Source organism: Montipora capricornis, chromosome 11 (genome assembly GCF_036669925.1).
Source record: "Montipora capricornis isolate CH-2021 chromosome 11, ASM3666992v2, whole genome shotgun sequence".
Taxonomy (NCBI): Eukaryota; Metazoa; Cnidaria; class Anthozoa; order Scleractinia; family Acroporidae; genus Montipora; species Montipora capricornis.
The window spans coordinates 22,219,618-22,238,077 of NC_090893.1; the positions used below are offsets into that span (position 1 = coordinate 22,219,618).

The window sequence follows — 18,460 nt, forward strand, 5'->3', positions numbered from 1 at the left end:
GTAGTGCCTATCTTTTCTGAAAACACATAAAAGACTTCTGACTCAAGGGCAGTTTAAAAACGTTATGCTTGAGACTTTCGTTTTGAGAAAATCTTGCTGTGGTGGCGGGAAAGTAGGAACAATATGATTTGTTGTCCGCCATATTGGATTTCGATATCTTTAAACAGCCACCGATTGTATCTTAAGGAAAAATCACTCAAGGACGTTTTAGTCCGCGCAAAACTTCATTTAATCACGCCGCAATCATAAAAAAACTTGTAAACAAAGAAACAATTTCAAAAGATTTGTTCTCAATCCAGAAGGAAATTTACATATGATGTTCTGCTAGCAACACGCTCAGCCTGCGTTCACGCATCTCTTACCACAACTCAACTGAGGAACAAAACTAGCCCCTGATCATTCACAAAACCGCTCCTTCGTTTTCACTTCGAACCTTTCAGTTGATCATTTATAGCGAACGTAGAAGCTGAGCACTTGTAGACTTTATTTAAACACTTGAACGTAACGCTCCTCGGAGTTAAATCCTACTTGCCCGCGTAAGTGCTCGTCCTCTCGAGGGCATCTCTACGCTTCAACATGACAACGGATCTTTATCCAACGTCACTCTTGATCAACTCTCACTGCTTTACGGAACTCCTAAACTCTTCGGAAAATAACTACATCTCTCTTAAACCGCTCGAGTGATTTTCAATTTTCGAAATTACTACAACCAAGTTCCGCAAGCATATTTTCCCGCTAATTACACAATGGAACGAATGTGTGTCATCTTCACACCTAAACAGGATCGAAACATCCTTTACGCCATTGGCCAATTAGTATCCTCCAATCAGCTTCTTTATTTAAGAACCAATCAGAAGCCTTTGCTGGTGTAGTCCTTCAAAGTATGTGCCATGTTTACAAGTTGTCAAGTGGCAATATTTGCCAGGCTCGTTAGCTCCAGCAAAACCACCAAAAAGATACAAAAAATATCACTCAACTTTTTGTTTTATAGTCTTTCTTTGAGTAACATGGTTTTCATAGTATAATTGCAGCTTGATTTATCCCTCTAATGTCTGAGTTTCATGGCCTAAAATGCCAGGAAATGCATTTTCTGGCATTCAGTTTTCAAAAATTTTACGGGGGAGCATGCCCCCGGACCCCCCTAGAAGCGATGGGCTAAAGCCCATCGTGTGGGTCCTCTGGACCCACAACCGTCTACTTTGCAAAAAGCTCCGGCTACTTAAAACCTTAAAGAAAACCCTGCATATCTGGCCCATACCATTTTGTTTGGTAAGGGTTTGATCTACCCTTGTCCTAGAGGCTTTTCTTGAGATGCGCAAGAGCTGCGATGCGGCGAGAAGAGAAGATCCTCTGGTTACCTTGGACTTGAACCTCACTTTCAGGAAGACGCCAGGGTCAGGGTCTGACCCTCAGGCTTGAATTGGTTGATATTTTTTGCAAACACAGAAGTCAATATAATTGGTTCATTTGACTGGTAATACCGAGGGGATGTGTGATTGCTAAATTGCCATTGGTCCCTTTTGTAATTATCAATTTGATGAGTTTGACAGCTAGCATCTTCATGAAAGTTAGATTCAAGTCCAAGCTAACCAGAGGTTTTTCTCGTCTTGCCACTTTGCGTCTCGACTCCGCTTAGCGTCTCGCCTCTTTGCAGCTCTCTCGCGGCTAAAGAAAAACATCTGGGACCAGGGTCTTACTAACGTTGTGAAATGTTCAATCCTTTTAGATTAAAGAAAGGGAGTGCTTACCACTGGGACTTGCTTATAGTGGCATTAGCAAATGGATTCCTTTCTATTTTTGGCCTGCCCTGGGTACATGCTGCATTGCCCCACTCACCCCTCCATGTGAGGGCACTTGCTGATGTGGAGGAAAGGGTAGACAGAGGACATGTGTTTGAAACGTAAGTTTAGACATAATAGAGAGATTAAGATTCTAAGATGAGGACGGGAGTGAGTAAGAGATTTGACTGCCTGTTTTTAGCGAAAATACTTGGAAGATTTATAACCCTGACGAATAACGACCAGAAGATTGGTCGCCTTCCACCAATGTGGCCCGGGATTGATTCCCGGATTTGACGCCATGTTTGGGTTGAGTTTGGTGGTTCTCTACTCTGCTTCGACAGGTTTTTCTCTGTGTACTCCAGTTTTATCCCCCTCGTCAAAAACCAACATTTGATTTGATTTAATTTGTTCCAGATGATCTCAGTTGATTTGTAGTCTCCTCAATTAGTAGAGCACTCGTGCTAGGCTAAACAGGCTTGAAACTTAAATAAAGTGATGATGATAATTATTGCTGGTAACTGAGCCTTTTTGCTGAACGAAAAATGTTAAAACTGCTACCATATTGTTAACTTGTTTTGACACATTCAACAACATTTTTGCAAAACCTCGTACTAAAATGATGGTATCGTGTTTTTCCTACCAAAATGATGCTGACAGCTGCCACATACATGTACCTCACAGGAGACAAAATTGCATATTTATGAACTACTTAATATAAACCTTGAATGAGGTCATTATGGGAAAATCTCAAACTGAGGCCCTGCCTTGTTATTGCAAGGTAAATACAGCAAGGCCAAGGGTTGAGATTTTTCTGCAAAGACTGAATGTTCGTAATCCGCCCTTGGGCACTGTAGTAGAATAATGTGCTGGCACTTAGCCAATCAGATCACTCCTCATATCGGCAATGAGCACCGGCCATTTGATTGAAAAATTGATGAATAATGATGCAAACTGTTCATGGTTTTTTTACCCTAAGCTGATTTTAATGGCTTCTAAACAATAATGTGGTGCTGTATTGGTGGCTATAAGTGTCAAATGACAGTGACTTAGGAAGGTTTCCATTTGACAGAGCTGAACGGCCAGTCCAGACATTTGGAAGGGCTAATGCCACAATGCCTTCAAATTAACACACACTGAGGATGATATATACTCCTCCAGAAGAATGCAAGGGGTTATCATGCAGGTGTTTCTTCAAATGGTTTCATTTTCTTTGTAAACTGACAGGTCTGGCTGGCCAGTTCTGACCAAAGGAAAGCGCCCTTTGTCTTGTGTATTGACAAGAGGGAGACATGATCCTTTCTCTTATGTGGACAATTGAATCAATATTGTCTCTTATAGACTTCTGAAAAATTGAGGTGACTTCAACAGCATTCAAACCCCTGCCTGTGCAATGCTCTAGCAACTGAGTTATGGAGCCAGTCAGTTGGGAGCACATCAATATTATTTTTTGGGCTCAGATGTTCCAGTGAAAGGACTTGATGAATGAAATAATTTATAAAATTTATACATTAACATAATCAAATAATAATAATAATAATAATAATAATAATAATAATAATAATAATAATAATTTATAACAACAACAACAACAGTAATAATAATAATAGTAATAATTATAATAATAATAGAGTGGTTTTCAATTGAGTGTCAAAAGTTATTAGTGAATTACTTTGGTGTATGATTACTTCACTCAGTGATTGGTTCAAAGTTCTCGCACCACTTTTTCAACCAATCAGAAGTGAAAGCAAAACCAATCGTGGTTCGCACGTGCACATTTTACCGCACTTTGTGTCGGTTACCTGTAATTACTTCGAGTTTTGATTGGTTTACTGGATTGTCTCCGTCCTTTTTGATTGGCCAAAGTAATTACTTTGGTTTTGGTTTAGCGACACTCATTTGAAAATCGCTCTCATAATCATAATAACAACAACAACAATAGTAATGATAAAAATCAGAATAATAATATTATTTTACGGGAGTTATTCCAGCTCACTAAATTTTTGTGTCTCAACATTACATAAGTACAGCTTGTTCTTTGTATTTGGCTATATTTTTAGCATTGTAAAAGTAAGAGAAACAAGATTAACTGGCCTGCTGTCCAGTCTTCTTATTGCACTATCCTTGCTGATGTTGCCTATGCCACTCACACTTATTCCAACACCTGTGTTAGATGGCTTGTTCCTTTTCATGGCGATAACAGCATTAGATGGAAATCAAATGTTTGAAAGAGCATTGCTCTTGATTACAGAACAGGTGAGTAAAATATGTGGTGCGGTTATTATTATCTTTCTCAGATAGTACACACTCCGTGATTGGTTGTGATTAGCGGGCCTTGATTAATCCTCACTCACATGTAAATATGTTCCCAGCTGGAATTAATTAATTCTGGGCTCTTGAAAAAATGACTTGGGCTACTAACTTTTAATGTTGGAAGCCCAAAGGGCTCCCGGACAATTTTCTTAGGCAGCAGCCTTGTTAACCTTAAGACTTAAATACAGTGATTATTATTATTATAATAATAATTATTATTATTATGATCATCATTATCATAGCTCAAATGCAAATAATGCGACCTTGACCTTTCAATAATTACTGTATTACCTACCAGTACCCCAGTCTTGTCATGTCTGAATTTATAATACATTTGTTCAGGCTGCGTACCCTCCCAATCACTACATCCGCCATGTCCCTCAGAGGAAGATGCACATATACACTGCTGTTCAGTTCCTTCAGTTGGGTATCCTGTGTGGATTTGGCTTTGCCCCTTTGCCGTACCTCAAGATGGTATTTCCTGTTCTTCTCATGTTCATTTTGCCTATAAGGTGAGAGTGAATGGGGTTTCAAGAAGTGAAGTATATACCGGGCATATATTTATTAAATAATTATTTCTTGGATATTGCATTTCCAGCATTCTTATTGTCTCACTCGGGCTTGGTGATCGACCTCTCATGAAAACTGATTCTGCTGGTTTTAAACATTTCAGAGTTAAATGAAACAGTAGTAAATTCCATTTGAGCTTGTTGGATATGAGATGGATTATAGCCAACAAATGCTCTTTGAATATTGTAATATGGTGCCACGACAGACTGCTTTACTGGACAATATGCCTTTCATGTTCACTAGTTAGGTCGTAAAAATGATGCTATTTTGCTCCAAACTTGTTTACATGTACATCTGAGTGTATATTTCCAAGGTTCAGTGAACAAAATACTTGGAATGCCATTAGCATGTTAAAAAAAGTTACTTGCAAGGAAAAAGAGGGTAGAAATTTAGAAAATTTTAACACCCAGCTGCAATAGGAAAACATTACACCACAGCGTGAGGGTATCTTCGACCAAAAGTGGAAACCTTGGCCCGATTGTTTGAAAGCCGACTAACTTAATCCAGGATTAGCGTAAACTTTTGTTTCATGTTTTCAACTTTTTGGTAAAAGCTTCTTTTGCTTATTTTTGTTTTTCAAGATTGACTTCTTCTGTTAAGTTTTGCCAAATATCAGTGTTAAACAGCATTTGAGAAATAAACTCCTTCAGTTGGTTAATTTTTAATCCGGGATTACGGCGTTAATCAGCTTTTAAACAACCAAGCCCAGGTGTTCAATTAAAACAAGTTATTTTCCATCAACTTATATAAAGTGATCTTAAAAAGGGAACTTTTGTTTCTTTTCCTTTTCAGGCATCTTTTAGTTCCAAAGCTCATCCCTTCACAGTATCTGGAAGCATTAGATGCTCACTTGTGATCATTAATTAATTAAAATAATAAATTATTTATTATTTAATTACGTAGTTGGTACTGTAGAGATTTTGAGCTTCAAGACATCTTTTAAAATTAATTTTTTTGTAAAGCTTGTTTGGTCTGGCTGAAGTAATGAGGGAAAGCGTCAAGCTGTATAGACCACTTTCATAAATGGCGACCAATTTGATATTCTATTGTTTTTATGTTAATTGGACCTACTGGCCTCATTTTGGTTAACATATTCTTTTGAATTTTGCGCATTGCAGCGAGGCTAGAAAGGCTTATCAGCATTAAAACAAAAGAATATTTTATCGGGCCGTCATTATGAAAATGGTCTATTAGTGGGTTTTATTGTGCGGAATTTAAAGTTGAGATACGTTTTCGCTAGGTGTAATATTATTACATTATCCACTGGATAGCAATTAACTCAATGGATGACGCTAATTTGGGCTGTAGGTCTCCATGTGCAGTCGTTGTGCAGCATTTACTTGTGCTGAATCCTGACACTCGCTGGCTCTGTGAGGTATCCATTGTCAAGTTCAACACCTCTTTTAATGCAAGAGATACTGCGTATACATTTTGGCCCTTCAGACTTTTCTGGATAGGTCTATTGTCATAATACCCAACAGGGGTGGATCTAGGATGAATAATGACTGGTTTCCAAAACAAACAAAAAAGTTTGGGCATGCTCTCCGGGGAATATTTTTGGATTGTACATGTAACTCTCGAAAATCCCCTTTCCTTTGTCTCCAACCGATTTCCATAAAACTGTGAAAACGGGTATGGATCCGTTCCTTCCCAACCAAGAAATTTGTAGAAGTTCAGGAATTCACATTGGTTGAATGTAAAAGTGTACATGTGCTGACTTTAATGAGAGCTTGTTCTCTAAGAAAAGTATAGCTTGCCATATTTTTCTACTGTGAAAATACTGGGGATATGTGTTGTGGTATTGACATAACTAAGGTACCTCGCTTTTTATAGTGCATCTGTGCATTTACGTTGCAAGATGCACAGGGAATTATCCTTGAGAGAGAGCTTGATACAGGGAACTATTAACAGAAAGAAACAAATTCCACCACTGGAAATTTCTTTTGAAATTTATTTACAAGTTCAATTGGCAACTGAGTCTATTTTACATTCCAAATAGTGAAATATTACTAAATGTCTATTTACATAAAATTCACAAGACAAATATACACATGTTTGAAATTACTCTTCCATGGTCATATAAAAATGTTCAAATTTTACTGAAATTATCACAGAAAACAAGGTTTATGATTGTTAACGTTTAATATAGAGGTTTTAATAAAAATTAATTTATTTTAAAAAACAGTAATTATGGTTGTAAATAATGATTGGGATCTTACATGTAGCTTTACTTCAGATGACGTGCTAAATGTACAAGTTATCTACAACTGAAAAAGTGTCACTGCACTTAACTTCCCAACTTAGTAAAGAGCACAACCTTGTCATTGTCAGGACTTTAAATAAAAAAGTTAGTTCTTAAAGTAAAATTAATGGTGTCATCTTTGTGTACCTTGTACTATGAAGCTTCCCTCAGCAGTTATTAGCTTGTCAGTGCCTTGAAAAAGACTGTCATTTAAAAACATTCAGCTTGAAGGTTGTATCTTGCCACATTAAGTGGATTAACACCGGTTTCCAACAGTTCTAAGACGAACAATTTTATTGGCTTGACTTTGAAAAAGGTAACAACATCCTGGCAAAAGACCATTCCTGATGTAAGCATTGAAAATTATAGCATATTATGTTTGTTTGATTTTGGTTTGATTTGTGAATCACAGATGTTCAAAAGAGAAAACTAATAGATCTTTATGAGTGGTTGAATTCATGTGGGTATGGCTGATCATGGCCTCACACATGTAGGTTGAGAAACCCTTCCCAAAAGCTTCATTACAAGAGGATAAAATATTGATGGTTGACTCATTAAATAGATAATTGTTTTCCAGGAAAATTGGACCCAGAACACAGTATTAAATCTGTTCAAAATCAAGCTAACACAGCATTATCGTAGAGATTGACCATTCCTGTGTGTTCCTCTCTTCTATATCTAATACCAATTCTCTATGCACTGATAAGTGCACTGGAAACCAAAATAACAGTGTTCCTAACTAAGTCTCTTGTTCCTCAAACAGCAAAAAATCTGTTTACATTACGATCTAACTGATTGTGATGAAAAAGAATGGCGAATGGCAAGTGAAACAGCCATAAACTATTTAAAATACTCTTGGTTTCTTAGAAATACAAAAGCAAGTCTTCAAAATTTATTGTGATCGGAAATTTTTACTACCAACCTCACAATAATAATTATTAATAAAATCTTCAAAATATTCCCTTCAATAATAATTATTGCTGAGTTAGTAACATGTGTTTCATGACTTCTTTGATCAAACTGATCAAACCTGCAATGTAAAACGAACTTGGAACCAAGAGTCCCCTTGCAGGAGTTTCAATAAAAGAGCCATCAATTCAATATGCTAACTAGCATGCCACTCCTCTTGTTATTCTGTAGATGCTTCATAGTACGTTGACAGTAATGCAGCTTCTACAGGTTCCATACAAGACGGGCACGTGAAAGACCTCACCAGCCAGTCTTCAATACAGTCTTTGTGGTAAATGTGCATACATGGAAGAAAACGAATTGGATCTCCCATGCAAAAATCAGTCATACATATTACACACCTGAAATAGAATGAAATTGTTGTTATTTAAAACTATATCCGGATATTCTAAACCTCCTGTTTTTGGTAATGCATTGGATTGCCTTGACTTTGTGCAAGGTTTGCCTTCATTCACGAGGGCATGCTCTCGTGGCGGCACATGATTTCTTTGTCATTATTATGTCTATTCAATGAGAAAAACTAAACATTCTGTGAACTCCAAATTTTTCCCAGGAGGGTCATGCCCACAGGGTTGGAATCTGTATACCCCACAGTAATATACACGAGAGTTAAAAGATCATTACAAAGAAAGCCTGAGAAAATCCAGGCTTGGACAGAACTTGCACTGTTATCATGCCAACTGGGAGATTGCCACTAGTAAGTTCGATTCATATCCTGTAACAGTTGAACAAGTGAACGATAGAGTATGTGAATAACTAACAAAAATAATCCATGAGTGTGTGTTGGTTGCGAGATGGTAAATAGCCAACAAGGCGCGTAGCGCCGAGTTAGCTGTAACCAAGCGCGAATGGAACAATAAATCATTATTTTATTAAATTTGAACCCATGACCTCTGATGCTGGTGCAATGCTCTAACAACTGATTCAACTCATTCATCAAGTCCTTCATGGGAAGACATGAGCCTGACAAACTGACCTGCTCTCTCAACTGTGTGGCTTTATACATGTATCTCAGTTGGTAGAGCATTGCACCAGCATTGCAGAGGTCATGGGTTAAAATTTAATAAATTAATAATGATTTATTATTCCATTCACGCTGTATGCGACTGGTTACAGCCAACTCGGCGCTATGCACCTTGTTGGCTACTGTCTTTCAACAACACAAAGTGTGGTTTTTGACAATGAGGCAATGTCCTAGACTAGGTCCATCACTTGTCTTCCCTTAGTGATAATACTATTAATATTATATTACATGTATATGAAGAGTTGATGGAATCAAACAAGTCAAAACATGAACAACAGAAGCACAACTATTCAAGAGATTCAATATTACAACCATGGTAAAAAAGAAAGATGTGTAGGATTATATTTCTTGATCACACGTGGCATGTGACTGACTTATATAGAGCAAAACCCCATGATATCTTTAATGCAATGTTTTGTATGTCATGTGTCCAACATGCAATGAAAGACCAAATGTCAACTTTGGAGCCCATAAACAACTGAGAGCTGTGATCCAAATTCTATAAAATTTAAGGTCCTCTAGAGGGCAAAGTGCAGGAAGTAAAAAAGAGACAGTAAAAAGAAAATTTGTCTCATCTAGTTTTATTCTATTGCTATCATTCTCTACAGCTGCATGCTATAGGCAAATAAAAAATATACCCATAAGAGATTTTTTGCGACTTTGTTTTCCATTCTTATTGCTCACCCATGTTAATACCTAATTAAGAAATAAATTAACGGGAAAACGCATGAAGTAAACTAAGCCCTCAAGTGGCGATTTTCTTTTCTTTTTGCCAACACTCATCCCCCCCATGTGAGGTTAACATAGGATATTGGCAAACCATGTAATGTGAAGGTCCTTAATTATATTTGCGCAGCTACCAGTCATGCAAATAATGCAAATGAAATTTCAAGTGGTGTGATTCTCTATTTACCAAAAGTGCATTAGCAACTAGCACATGGTTGTCACAAGTCTGTTATGATCAAGCTTTCTGGCAAAAAACTAAAACAAATTTGCATATGCCCAAACCCCATAAACACTCGTTCCTACGCATCGCGTGTCCACGAGTCAAAAAGGTGGGCTAAACAGAAAGACATGGCTTGTACTTAGTATAATTCTGACGTAATTAATTAGTAAGAATCGCTTTGCAGTTGAAAGCATCATACCAATATCAAACATAAACAGAGGAAAGCCGGCAAACTGAAGCCTTCTTTACCAAAACGCTTTCACATTTCTGGGATTCTGTTTTTGTTGGAAAGTTTTCTGCCAAAATTTTGTTAGTTTCTTTGAAAAAAGAAGTTCGACGTAGACGTATCTATTGTAGTTGTACTGTTAAAAAACTTAATTATAAACAAAACAAAATTCGGATCTGCTGCATTTAGTCGAAATTATTTTCCATCATCACGGACTTCATAGACCGGAAGTTGAACTTGATAATTGAAACACAATCTTCTAAATAATTGTCAGTTCTTTTCCTTGAAAAAAAAATCGCGTGAGAACTAATTGTTTCATGGTTAATTCTTTCCATGGTTGACGCACTTCGAACAAAAGCGGAATAAGCACAAGGCCAAGGTGCGTTCTTTGACATTGGCATTAATAATTTTCATGGCCAAAACACATCTGTCCTGAATAAACACTCCACAAACGAAGCTCTTACATACGCACGTCATTTCCTTTGGCTTTCACAAAAAAAAAATGCTTTTGGAACCTAGAAACGTTTGAGGACAAAAATAGGACACCATCACTGAACATTCGGCTGAATCCAAATTAAACATAACACGGAAAAGAAGCTGTTATGTAAGGCTTGTACAAAATCAGCAAGGTTGGGAACGTTTTGATTTCCATATTTTCATTAGTTTTCGACTCGACGGCAAGTTTTACTTCGAGGAATATATTTAATTGTTCTTATCTAATCCTTGCATATCAAAATATGTCTAGAACTTGACGTAGATATATCACACTGACGTAAATAATTGCTACAGACAATGACTAAGCTGTTCATACGTACTCGCGTTTTTTCCCTTTGGAGCCATCATACTTTCCGACGGGGAGATGTTGAATGAGTCCCAAGCGCTGTGCTAAGCGAATCTGCTGATCTTCGGAGAGTAAATGCGGAGCATGTTGACTTTGAATAAAAATAGGAGCCTCTTCCTGCAAAAAAAAAGATACATCACGTTTGACGACATTAAAAGCGTTCCACAAAGAGTGCTCATATATTTTTGTTATACTTGATATGGCGGTGGTGGTTCGCCAGCTCTTGGTGAATCGGGACTCTCGTCGCCACGTAACAACGAAATATCGTCTTGTCCAGAGCTTTTCAAACAGTTTCCCATGTCGGGATTAACCGAAAGCTCTACAACCTCAAGACGCCTGACCTAATAACTACACAACACTACACAACAACCACTTCCTCTATCGACCTTCGCCAGTTTGTCCACTCCGAAGGAAAAATTATTCTCAAAACAAATGCTTTGTTGTCGTAATGTGACGTCATAAGTACGTCGAGGTACAATCGGAAATAGGTGTCGAAACTTTATCCTCGGACGTTATCACGCAAGTTTGGAGGAGTATTTTTTAAAATACTCTCTTTTTAATTTGCCATGCAGTGTTAAAAATATGTATATGCTTCATGAAAAATGACTCTAAAAAGAAATGATTTTTCCAATATATTTTTAGGTGATTGCTTCTGTTTTCGTCACATTTCGTTTAAAATCTTCGGGAAGGGTTCGTTGGAATTTCCCCGAATCATTACTGAGCGTGCGCAATTCCGTCGCGCGCCTACTTCGAAAATGGCGGACGCAATGTGTGTGTTAGCACGTGAGGTGAATTCTGAATTTTCGATTTGAATGAGACGGAATTTTGATTCAAGCATGCCCGTAGCGGTAGGAGCAAGCTCCCTTAGTTCGCTTGTAACACCGGACGCTCTGGAAAACGCAGCAAAAGAAGTCGATCGGCAGATTGCTGGCGACAGACAGTATCCAGAGCTGGCTGAGCAAATCAACGTTTCGCAAGGTAAGGAAGTTCCTCTGCGGAGTTCTTCCGGTTACGTGAAAGAAATATTTTTTGCTTAATACTGATGGATGTAGCTTGTATCAGCGGGATAGTCAAGGACACAGCAACTGCAAATTTAATTATGATAATTATTGTACAATACAGTCAACTCTCTCTAAGACGGACACCATCGGGACCGGACTCAGCTGTCCGTTTTAGAGAGGTGTCCGGCTTATAGAGAATCGACGTCACATGACCCCAGGAATTTTGAGATAATAATGCTGAACCTGTGCACAGTGAATACCCGTCTGTTTAAAGTTTGTTTTAACCCTTTGACGTCCAAACTGGCCTAAACCGGCCAGACTTAGTATTTTACTCTGTCTATTAAAACGCCAAACGATTTTACTCGTTAATGCGGAACCCCTGGGAGTCAATGGGTTAATCACTTACTGAAAACTATGTCGCCATTAAGTTATTTACTTGAACGAAACCTACCTGTTTTAGATTACAATACAATTCGGTTGTCACCGACAAGATAAGAGCTGTCAATTTAACGTCTGGTGTTAAAAAGAGTCACGTACATGAATTTTTTTCCCTAAATCGTAATTTGCGGCGACATTCAGCATCTCACAAGTGTCCATTGATGATTTCAAAGTGTCCGTTGTCCGTTCTATGGAGGTGTCCGTCTTATAGAGTTTGGTTTTGGTAAAATGACTAAGAAACTGCCGGGACCAGCACCAGGTGTCCGTCTTATAGAGATGTCCGTCTTACAGAGGTGTCCGTTAAGAGAGAGTTAACTGTACATACTTTAGACCACTTAAGGAGGGTGCTTACTGTTGTTATTGCCATATGTTCTGCGCATCTCGAGACACTCGGGTTTCCTATCGGTGATGCGTACTAATAAAGGGATATTTTTGTGCGGTTTAAAACTATCCGGAAAAAGTAAATCTTAGTAAAATACTCTTGGTATCCAAAAAGAAAATTGGGCAAACAATGCATTTTTGAGAGATAATTAAGCTTCAATTTTAGAAAGAACGGCATACATTGCTTTGTATTTTAAAGCTTTTTACAAATGTCATTCGAGAATTATCTTTGAAAAATGCGTTGTTACCCCCAATTTTCCCTTTGGATTTCTATAGCACTTGTTAAGATCTACATTTCGTGCATACTCATAAACCAAAGCAAAAATACTTTTGAATGAGTAGGCAGAGAGTGTCTAATCGCCGTGGGTCGTGTGTCGTGAGTCCCTAACCCGAACCCTAACCCTTCTTTTTATCAACGACTTTGAATGAGTAGGCAGAGAATGTCTAATCGGCGTGGGTCCTGGGTTGCGAGTTGTGGGTCGTGGGTCCCTAACCCCAACCCTAGCCCTTTTTTTATCAACAACTGGAAATTCTCGAAACAGACAAGACCTAAGACCTAAGACAAATTTGGACCGAGCACTGAGGGAGCTACAGCTGTAATAGATATCTTTTTTTATCATTGAACAAACGTGACCCACGACCTACCCACCCACCCACCCACCCACACAATCTAGCCTCACCCAGTAGGCACCATCTTTAATTGACCGCTCCCTATAGGGGCTTTTCAGGGCCAATGAAACACAGTTAATGAACCAGAGGCAAACCAGTTGGCTATTTACAAGTGCGGCTGGGAAGTTGAACCAGGGACTACCAGGAACAAATTCAACGAGTGGTCAGAGTGGGTCTTGAACCAAGGGCTGCACTGCCTCCTTCATGTATTTGCCTTTCAAATTGTGATTGGTTGATTTGATTGTTTTCATCTAGCCTGTGAGCAGGCTCTCTCTCTCTCAGCGGTGGGAGAGAAGGGGAGCCTGCACGCATCCCTCTGAATTTTGAATACCCCCCCCCCTCCCCGAACTAAACATGGAAAAACACTTGCAATATGGTCACTTGATACTGGTCAGCGGATATCTTGTTTTGACAGGTGTCAGTTTACCACAACATGGATGTCCAATATCAAAGATTAACTGCTGTAAACTAGCTGGAGCATGGCTGCCATGTTGAGCACAAGTAAACGAGTGTTGATGGTGATGATGATTATTGTTAAATTTGCCGTGGTATATTTATTGTTTCATATCCTCATTTCCAATATTGTATGATATGAGTTTAACAAATTTTCCATCGCAGTGACAGAGTTTGTTTAGAAAGCAGCCATTTGACTTGTATCATCAGCTTCACATTGTCTTCCTGTTGCAGCTGGGACAACCTTTAGTGGAGTAAACGATTATGACTACCCATTTCTTTCATCACCTTCTGTTGGTTTGGCTGGCATGGAACTTGTCAGTCTCCTTAAAAGGGTTCCTCTTCCAGCAGAACTGGTTGAGCAGTTCGATCGTATCCTTTTTAAGCTCCGGACAACAGAAACCACTGAACATACAGGTCTTAAAGGGGCTAGGTCACGCAGTTTTAGGCAATTTCAGCACTGATCGAATGGTTATAGAATTAATTAAAATATCAAAATAACTTTTCAAAACTAAACAAAAACTGCTAACAAAACACAGGGAAGCCAAGAAGCGACATGGATGGACAAACCTGGAGAGGATTGAAATGGATTGAATTTGGGTAAATTTGAAAAACGTCGGCCCACCTTTTTTCAAATTTATATCAGTCTATATCACAATGTCATTTACACAGCTGGAAAATCATTCTGAGCTGTTATGTGGCCGTGATTTTGCAAATGAAAGACTCTTGCTCTGCCAATTTGACGTTTAGAGCCCATATTAATTAAAATTAAACAAAATTACCTAGAATAGCATGACCTAGCCCCTTTAACCCGGGAATGTTTACCTTGAGAGCGCCAAAAAAGGTATAAAGTAAGGGGAGCAGCTGATTGGCATCTGAAACATGGAAATAATCATTACATATGTACAGTAGATGGATTTTTAATAAAAGGAGCTTACAGCGCCTGCCATAGTTTTAGCATCTACTGCTGTAGTGCCTGAGGAACATTCCCTGACATTCTGAGTTATAAAGCTTTTTCAAACATATTTGTGTGACAACTTATACTGTAGCATTAACTAAAGCTATGATACCCACAGTTGTGAATGTAATTTTAGCAATTGCATAGAGAAACCTGAAAAATTTAGTACTTCAACGGGGTTTGAACCCGTGACCTCGCATTACTGGTGCAATGTTCTAACCAACTGAGCTATGAAGCCACTGACATTGGAAGGTGTTCATTTGTGGGTTTTAATGTTCCTGTCATGAATGAATCAATAATGAAATGAGATATGAAGTGAATCATATTTAGAGTTTCCCACTGGCTGAAGCATGAAAGAAGTGGGAAACAGATTTCTCACGCTGGGCAGCCTGGGTCGTGGCGCATGTCTGGCTTTGAGACATGCACACTTAGCGTATACAGTTTTTGTCTTTTGATTGACAACTTATAGCACAGCATAACATTGTTTTTCTTGTCCTGGTGGAATGGACTTTTAAAAGTACCAAGCACAACGGAACCCGTCACTAGGACACAACCACATAAAATAATGTATTGTTGTGATCTTTGACAGAGTTATTTACAAAAATAGCTGTTGACCTTTTGACAATAATAAGTTATTACCGCTCAATAAACTAAATTAACATGAGAAATACTAATTTAAGTTTAAACTGCTCCACTTTTGCTGTTACACGAGGGTCACATAGAAATTGAAAGCATCAAAACGAGGCTTTCACTGGCTAATCGAGAGAGCTAAAGTCTACACGTTTTTGAATTAGTATTATCCTGATTGAAAGTGGCAATTTCCCTCCAAGTGAGAGCTAGAACTTCTTTTTTTTCTGAGAAGCAGCAGATAGTTGAGAGTTTCAGCGACGTGTTCAGTCTAGACGTCATTGACATCAGTGTGATCGTCATCATCGCCATCAGGATCATCATCCCCTTCATTATTTATTTCATCATCAGAATCGTCGTCAAGCACATTTTGCCGCCTTAGTGCCCTAGTCCCTCTCACCCACCCAGTGTAGTGGTAGATATGAGCATTGCGGACAGTGTTTAATAGTGACATTTTAAAGCCAGTAGTACTAGACCAGTATACAGTTGTGAAGTTACACATAATTTGTAGGCAATTCTTGGCAACCCAGCGTGAGAAATTGAAGTTTCCGGCTTCTCTATGTGAGTGCTAAAATTGCGTTCATAACTTTGAGGATCATAGCTTTACTTGATTTCAAATCCGCGGTTCAATATATGATTGATTTCATATCTCATTTGATTGGCAACTTATAGCACAGCATAACATTGTTTTTCTTGTCCTGGTGGAATGGACTTTTAAAAGTACCAGGCACAACAGAACCCGTCACTAGGACACAAACACATAAAATAATGTATTGTTGTGATCTTTGACAGAGTTATTATTGTAGATATGCAGTGCAACTGTATGATGGGACTGTTTCCAGAGATCAAGAGAGCTTGGCTTACTATTGACAGTGATATTTTTGTATGGAATTATGAAGATGGGTGAGCATTTCACTGGTTGCCTTTGTGTAACGGAAGTTGCTGAAAAGAAGACAAAACTGAGCTGTGTTTTACTTTCTCTCTCTCATTAGAAGTGATTTGGCGTATTTTGATGGCCTGAGTGAGACCATCCTGTGTGCAGGATTAGTAAAACCTAAACCAGGTATGTTTGTTTGTTTGTACTTAAAGGGGCACCAGCCGCAGCATCACGGTATTTTAGTCAAACTTCAAAACACTAAAAGACCTATTTGCATCAATGCAGACCAAAAAGGAATGCTGTAGTTTTGTTACTAATAACCATTGAAGTGAACTGAAGCTATTTGTGGTTGTTTGTGGCCAAGGTTGGAGAGGATGGAAATGGATTGAAGTTTGGCGACAATGTCTTCAGAAAGTCGCTAAAAACTAAATACGAATAGCCCTTTGTGCCATAAATACATTTCATATCTTCTCAGTGGGTTGTCAGGAATGTTGTACATGTGAGATAAAGTACTAATTTAGATTCTTACCCAGTTTTGACCTAAAAACAGCAAATTTAGCGTGACAGTGCCCCTTTAACAGGGTTTGTACAGGTCACGGAAAACCTGGAAAGTCATGGAATTGAAGTATTTCAGTTTCCAGGCCTGGAAAGTCATGGAATTTAATTGTCGGTCATGGAAAGTCATGGAAAATTATAGTTACGTGTGGTACGTAAATTATTCAGTGCAGAAGTGGAAGCAAGGACAAAATAAAATGCAGGCGAGTTACATGTATGTCAGAAAATACCCCAAAAACAAAGACGATTTTGACAATTTTCGAAACTGGCAGCTAAAGTTTAGGTCATGGAAAACTGGAAAAAGTCATGGAAAAGGTCATGGAAAGTCATGGAATTTGAAAAACTCTTAAGAGTACGAACCCTGTTTAATGTCTGTTTGCACTGAATTGCTTTAAATTATTATTATTATTATTGGCTTTTAACCCCAGGTAAGGCTAGAGTCCGCTACAAGCCTAGAAGGCCCACCAGGCCGGTGCTTACATGTATCTCCAGTTTCTGTAGCATGAAGCGACTAGGAGTATTTCTACTCCCCCCTGGATGGGATACTAGTCCATCGCAGGGTTACCCCCAGCATTAAATTTACCGGTACCCATTTATACACCTGGGTGGAGAGGCACCGTGAGAGTAATTAAGTGTCTTGCCCAAGAACACAACACAATGTCCCCGGCCTGGACCCAAAACTGGACCACTAGATCCGGAGTCAAGCATGCTGACCACGAGGCCACCGTGCCAGGGTGATCATGTATATACCAATATTTCCCCCATAGGAGTTGGTCATAACAAATGAGGAAGGGCCCTTGGGGTTCCTTCTTTGATTTTCACATGTCTAGCACTCTCTTCAGTATGCTAGCAGTGCATAGCAGTGTTGTCTTCTGCAGAAATGCTATGCATACTTTAACTTCAAACTAGTCTATCCGTTTACCTAAATCTTTTGTGACAAAGCCAAGTGCGCCCACTTCAACTGGAATGACGAGCACCTTTCTCATGTCCCACAATCTGGTTACTTCCCTATTTTTGTACCTTCTGTACTTATTACAGTAATATCATAACCTTGCCATTGTTATTATAATTATAATTATAATTATAATAATAATAATAATAATAATAATTATTATTATTATTATTATTATTATTATCACCTTTATCATGAGATCTCATGCATTCAGATGTGTCCTAGGTTCGATTTCCAGACTCTTTTTATTTAGTTGTTACAGTGTATAATTATTATGTTGTTTTAGTCTTTTGGTTCCCTTGTCTGTCCCGTGAGGTTTTTCTCAAGGTATTCAAGGTGTTCTGCTCTTATCAAAACCAGTATTATTTTGATTTGATGCTAATAATAGCTTTCCCCTTTTTTTTATTTATAGAAATTTTAAGAGAATCTGTGAAGTATATATTGTGTCTCACAACCCCAATCGATATTATTTTGCTGGCTGTCACATTCACACCAAAGAGATTAGGTAGGCACATACTGGCATAGTAATCTTTAAGTAGTAGATAAGATATGACTGGGAGATCCATGTGAGTGTTCACAATGGCAAGTTGAAGCAAGCCATTGTAAATGCCTGTGCAGATTAGACGCGGATATTTTATCG

General features: G+C 38.4%; 3 protein-coding genes across 7 annotated transcripts in view; 2 read left to right on the forward strand and 1 right to left on the reverse strand.

The window, feature by feature from the left end:
- The window catches only part of LOC138023530 (solute carrier family 4 member 11-like), a 37,475-nt gene extending 30,632 nt beyond the window's left edge, over nt 1-6,843 (forward strand). For all 4 annotated transcript variants that reach the window (XM_068870531.1, XM_068870532.1, XM_068870534.1 and 1 more), the window contains 4 exons: nt 1,727-1,900; nt 3,839-4,034; nt 4,434-4,603; nt 5,454-6,843. In XM_068870531.1, coding sequence (XP_068726632.1) covers nt 1,727-1,900; nt 3,839-4,034; nt 4,434-4,603; nt 5,454-5,517 — 604 coding nt within the window. In that variant the 3' untranslated portion in view covers nt 5,518-6,843. The remainder of the gene's footprint in view (nt 1-1,726; nt 1,901-3,838; nt 4,035-4,433; nt 4,604-5,453) is intronic.
- Nucleotides 6,599-11,322, reverse strand: LOC138023532 (RING finger protein 11-like). Its single transcript, XM_068870535.1, has 3 exons — nt 11,104-11,322; nt 10,884-11,026; nt 6,599-8,213 (listed from the first exon to the last, which is right to left on the reverse strand). The coding sequence occupies exons 1-3, from the start codon at nt 11,206-11,208 to the stop codon at nt 8,033-8,035; spliced, it is 429 nt and encodes a 142-aa protein (XP_068726636.1). The 5' UTR covers nt 11,209-11,322; the 3' UTR covers nt 6,599-8,032.
- Nucleotides 11,323-11,551: 229 nt separating this feature from the next.
- Nucleotides 11,552-18,460, forward strand: part of LOC138023533 (nuclear pore complex protein Nup155-like) — a 48,456-nt gene continuing 41,547 nt past the window's right edge. The window contains exons 1-5 of one of the 2 annotated variants that reach the window (XM_068870537.1): nt 11,552-11,887; nt 14,086-14,223; nt 16,243-16,339; nt 16,429-16,499; nt 18,233-18,325. In XM_068870537.1, coding sequence (XP_068726638.1) covers nt 11,722-11,887; nt 14,086-14,223; nt 16,243-16,339; nt 16,429-16,499; nt 18,233-18,325 — 565 coding nt within the window. In that variant the 5' untranslated portion in view covers nt 11,552-11,721. The remainder of the gene's footprint in view (nt 11,888-14,085; nt 14,224-16,242; nt 16,340-16,428; nt 16,500-18,232; nt 18,326-18,460) is intronic. The other variant, XM_068870536.1, reaches the window with a different exon arrangement.

What these genes read in the sequence shown, in the direction of transcription:
- LOC138023532 (XM_068870535.1), bottom strand. Translation starts at nt 11,208, where the DNA reads ATGGGAAACTGTTTGAAAAGCTCTGGACAAGACGATATTTCGTTGTTA. An exon ending in AACCACCACCGCCATATCAA is followed by an intron (nt 11,027 to 11,103) that starts GTATAACAAAAA and finishes TTTTTTTTGCAG; the next exon opens with GAAGAGGCTCCTATTTTTAT. An exon ending in TCCAAAGGGAAAAAACGCGA is followed by an intron (nt 8,214 to 10,883) that starts GTACGTATGAAC and finishes ATTCTATTTCAG; the next exon opens with GTGTGTAATATGTATGACTG.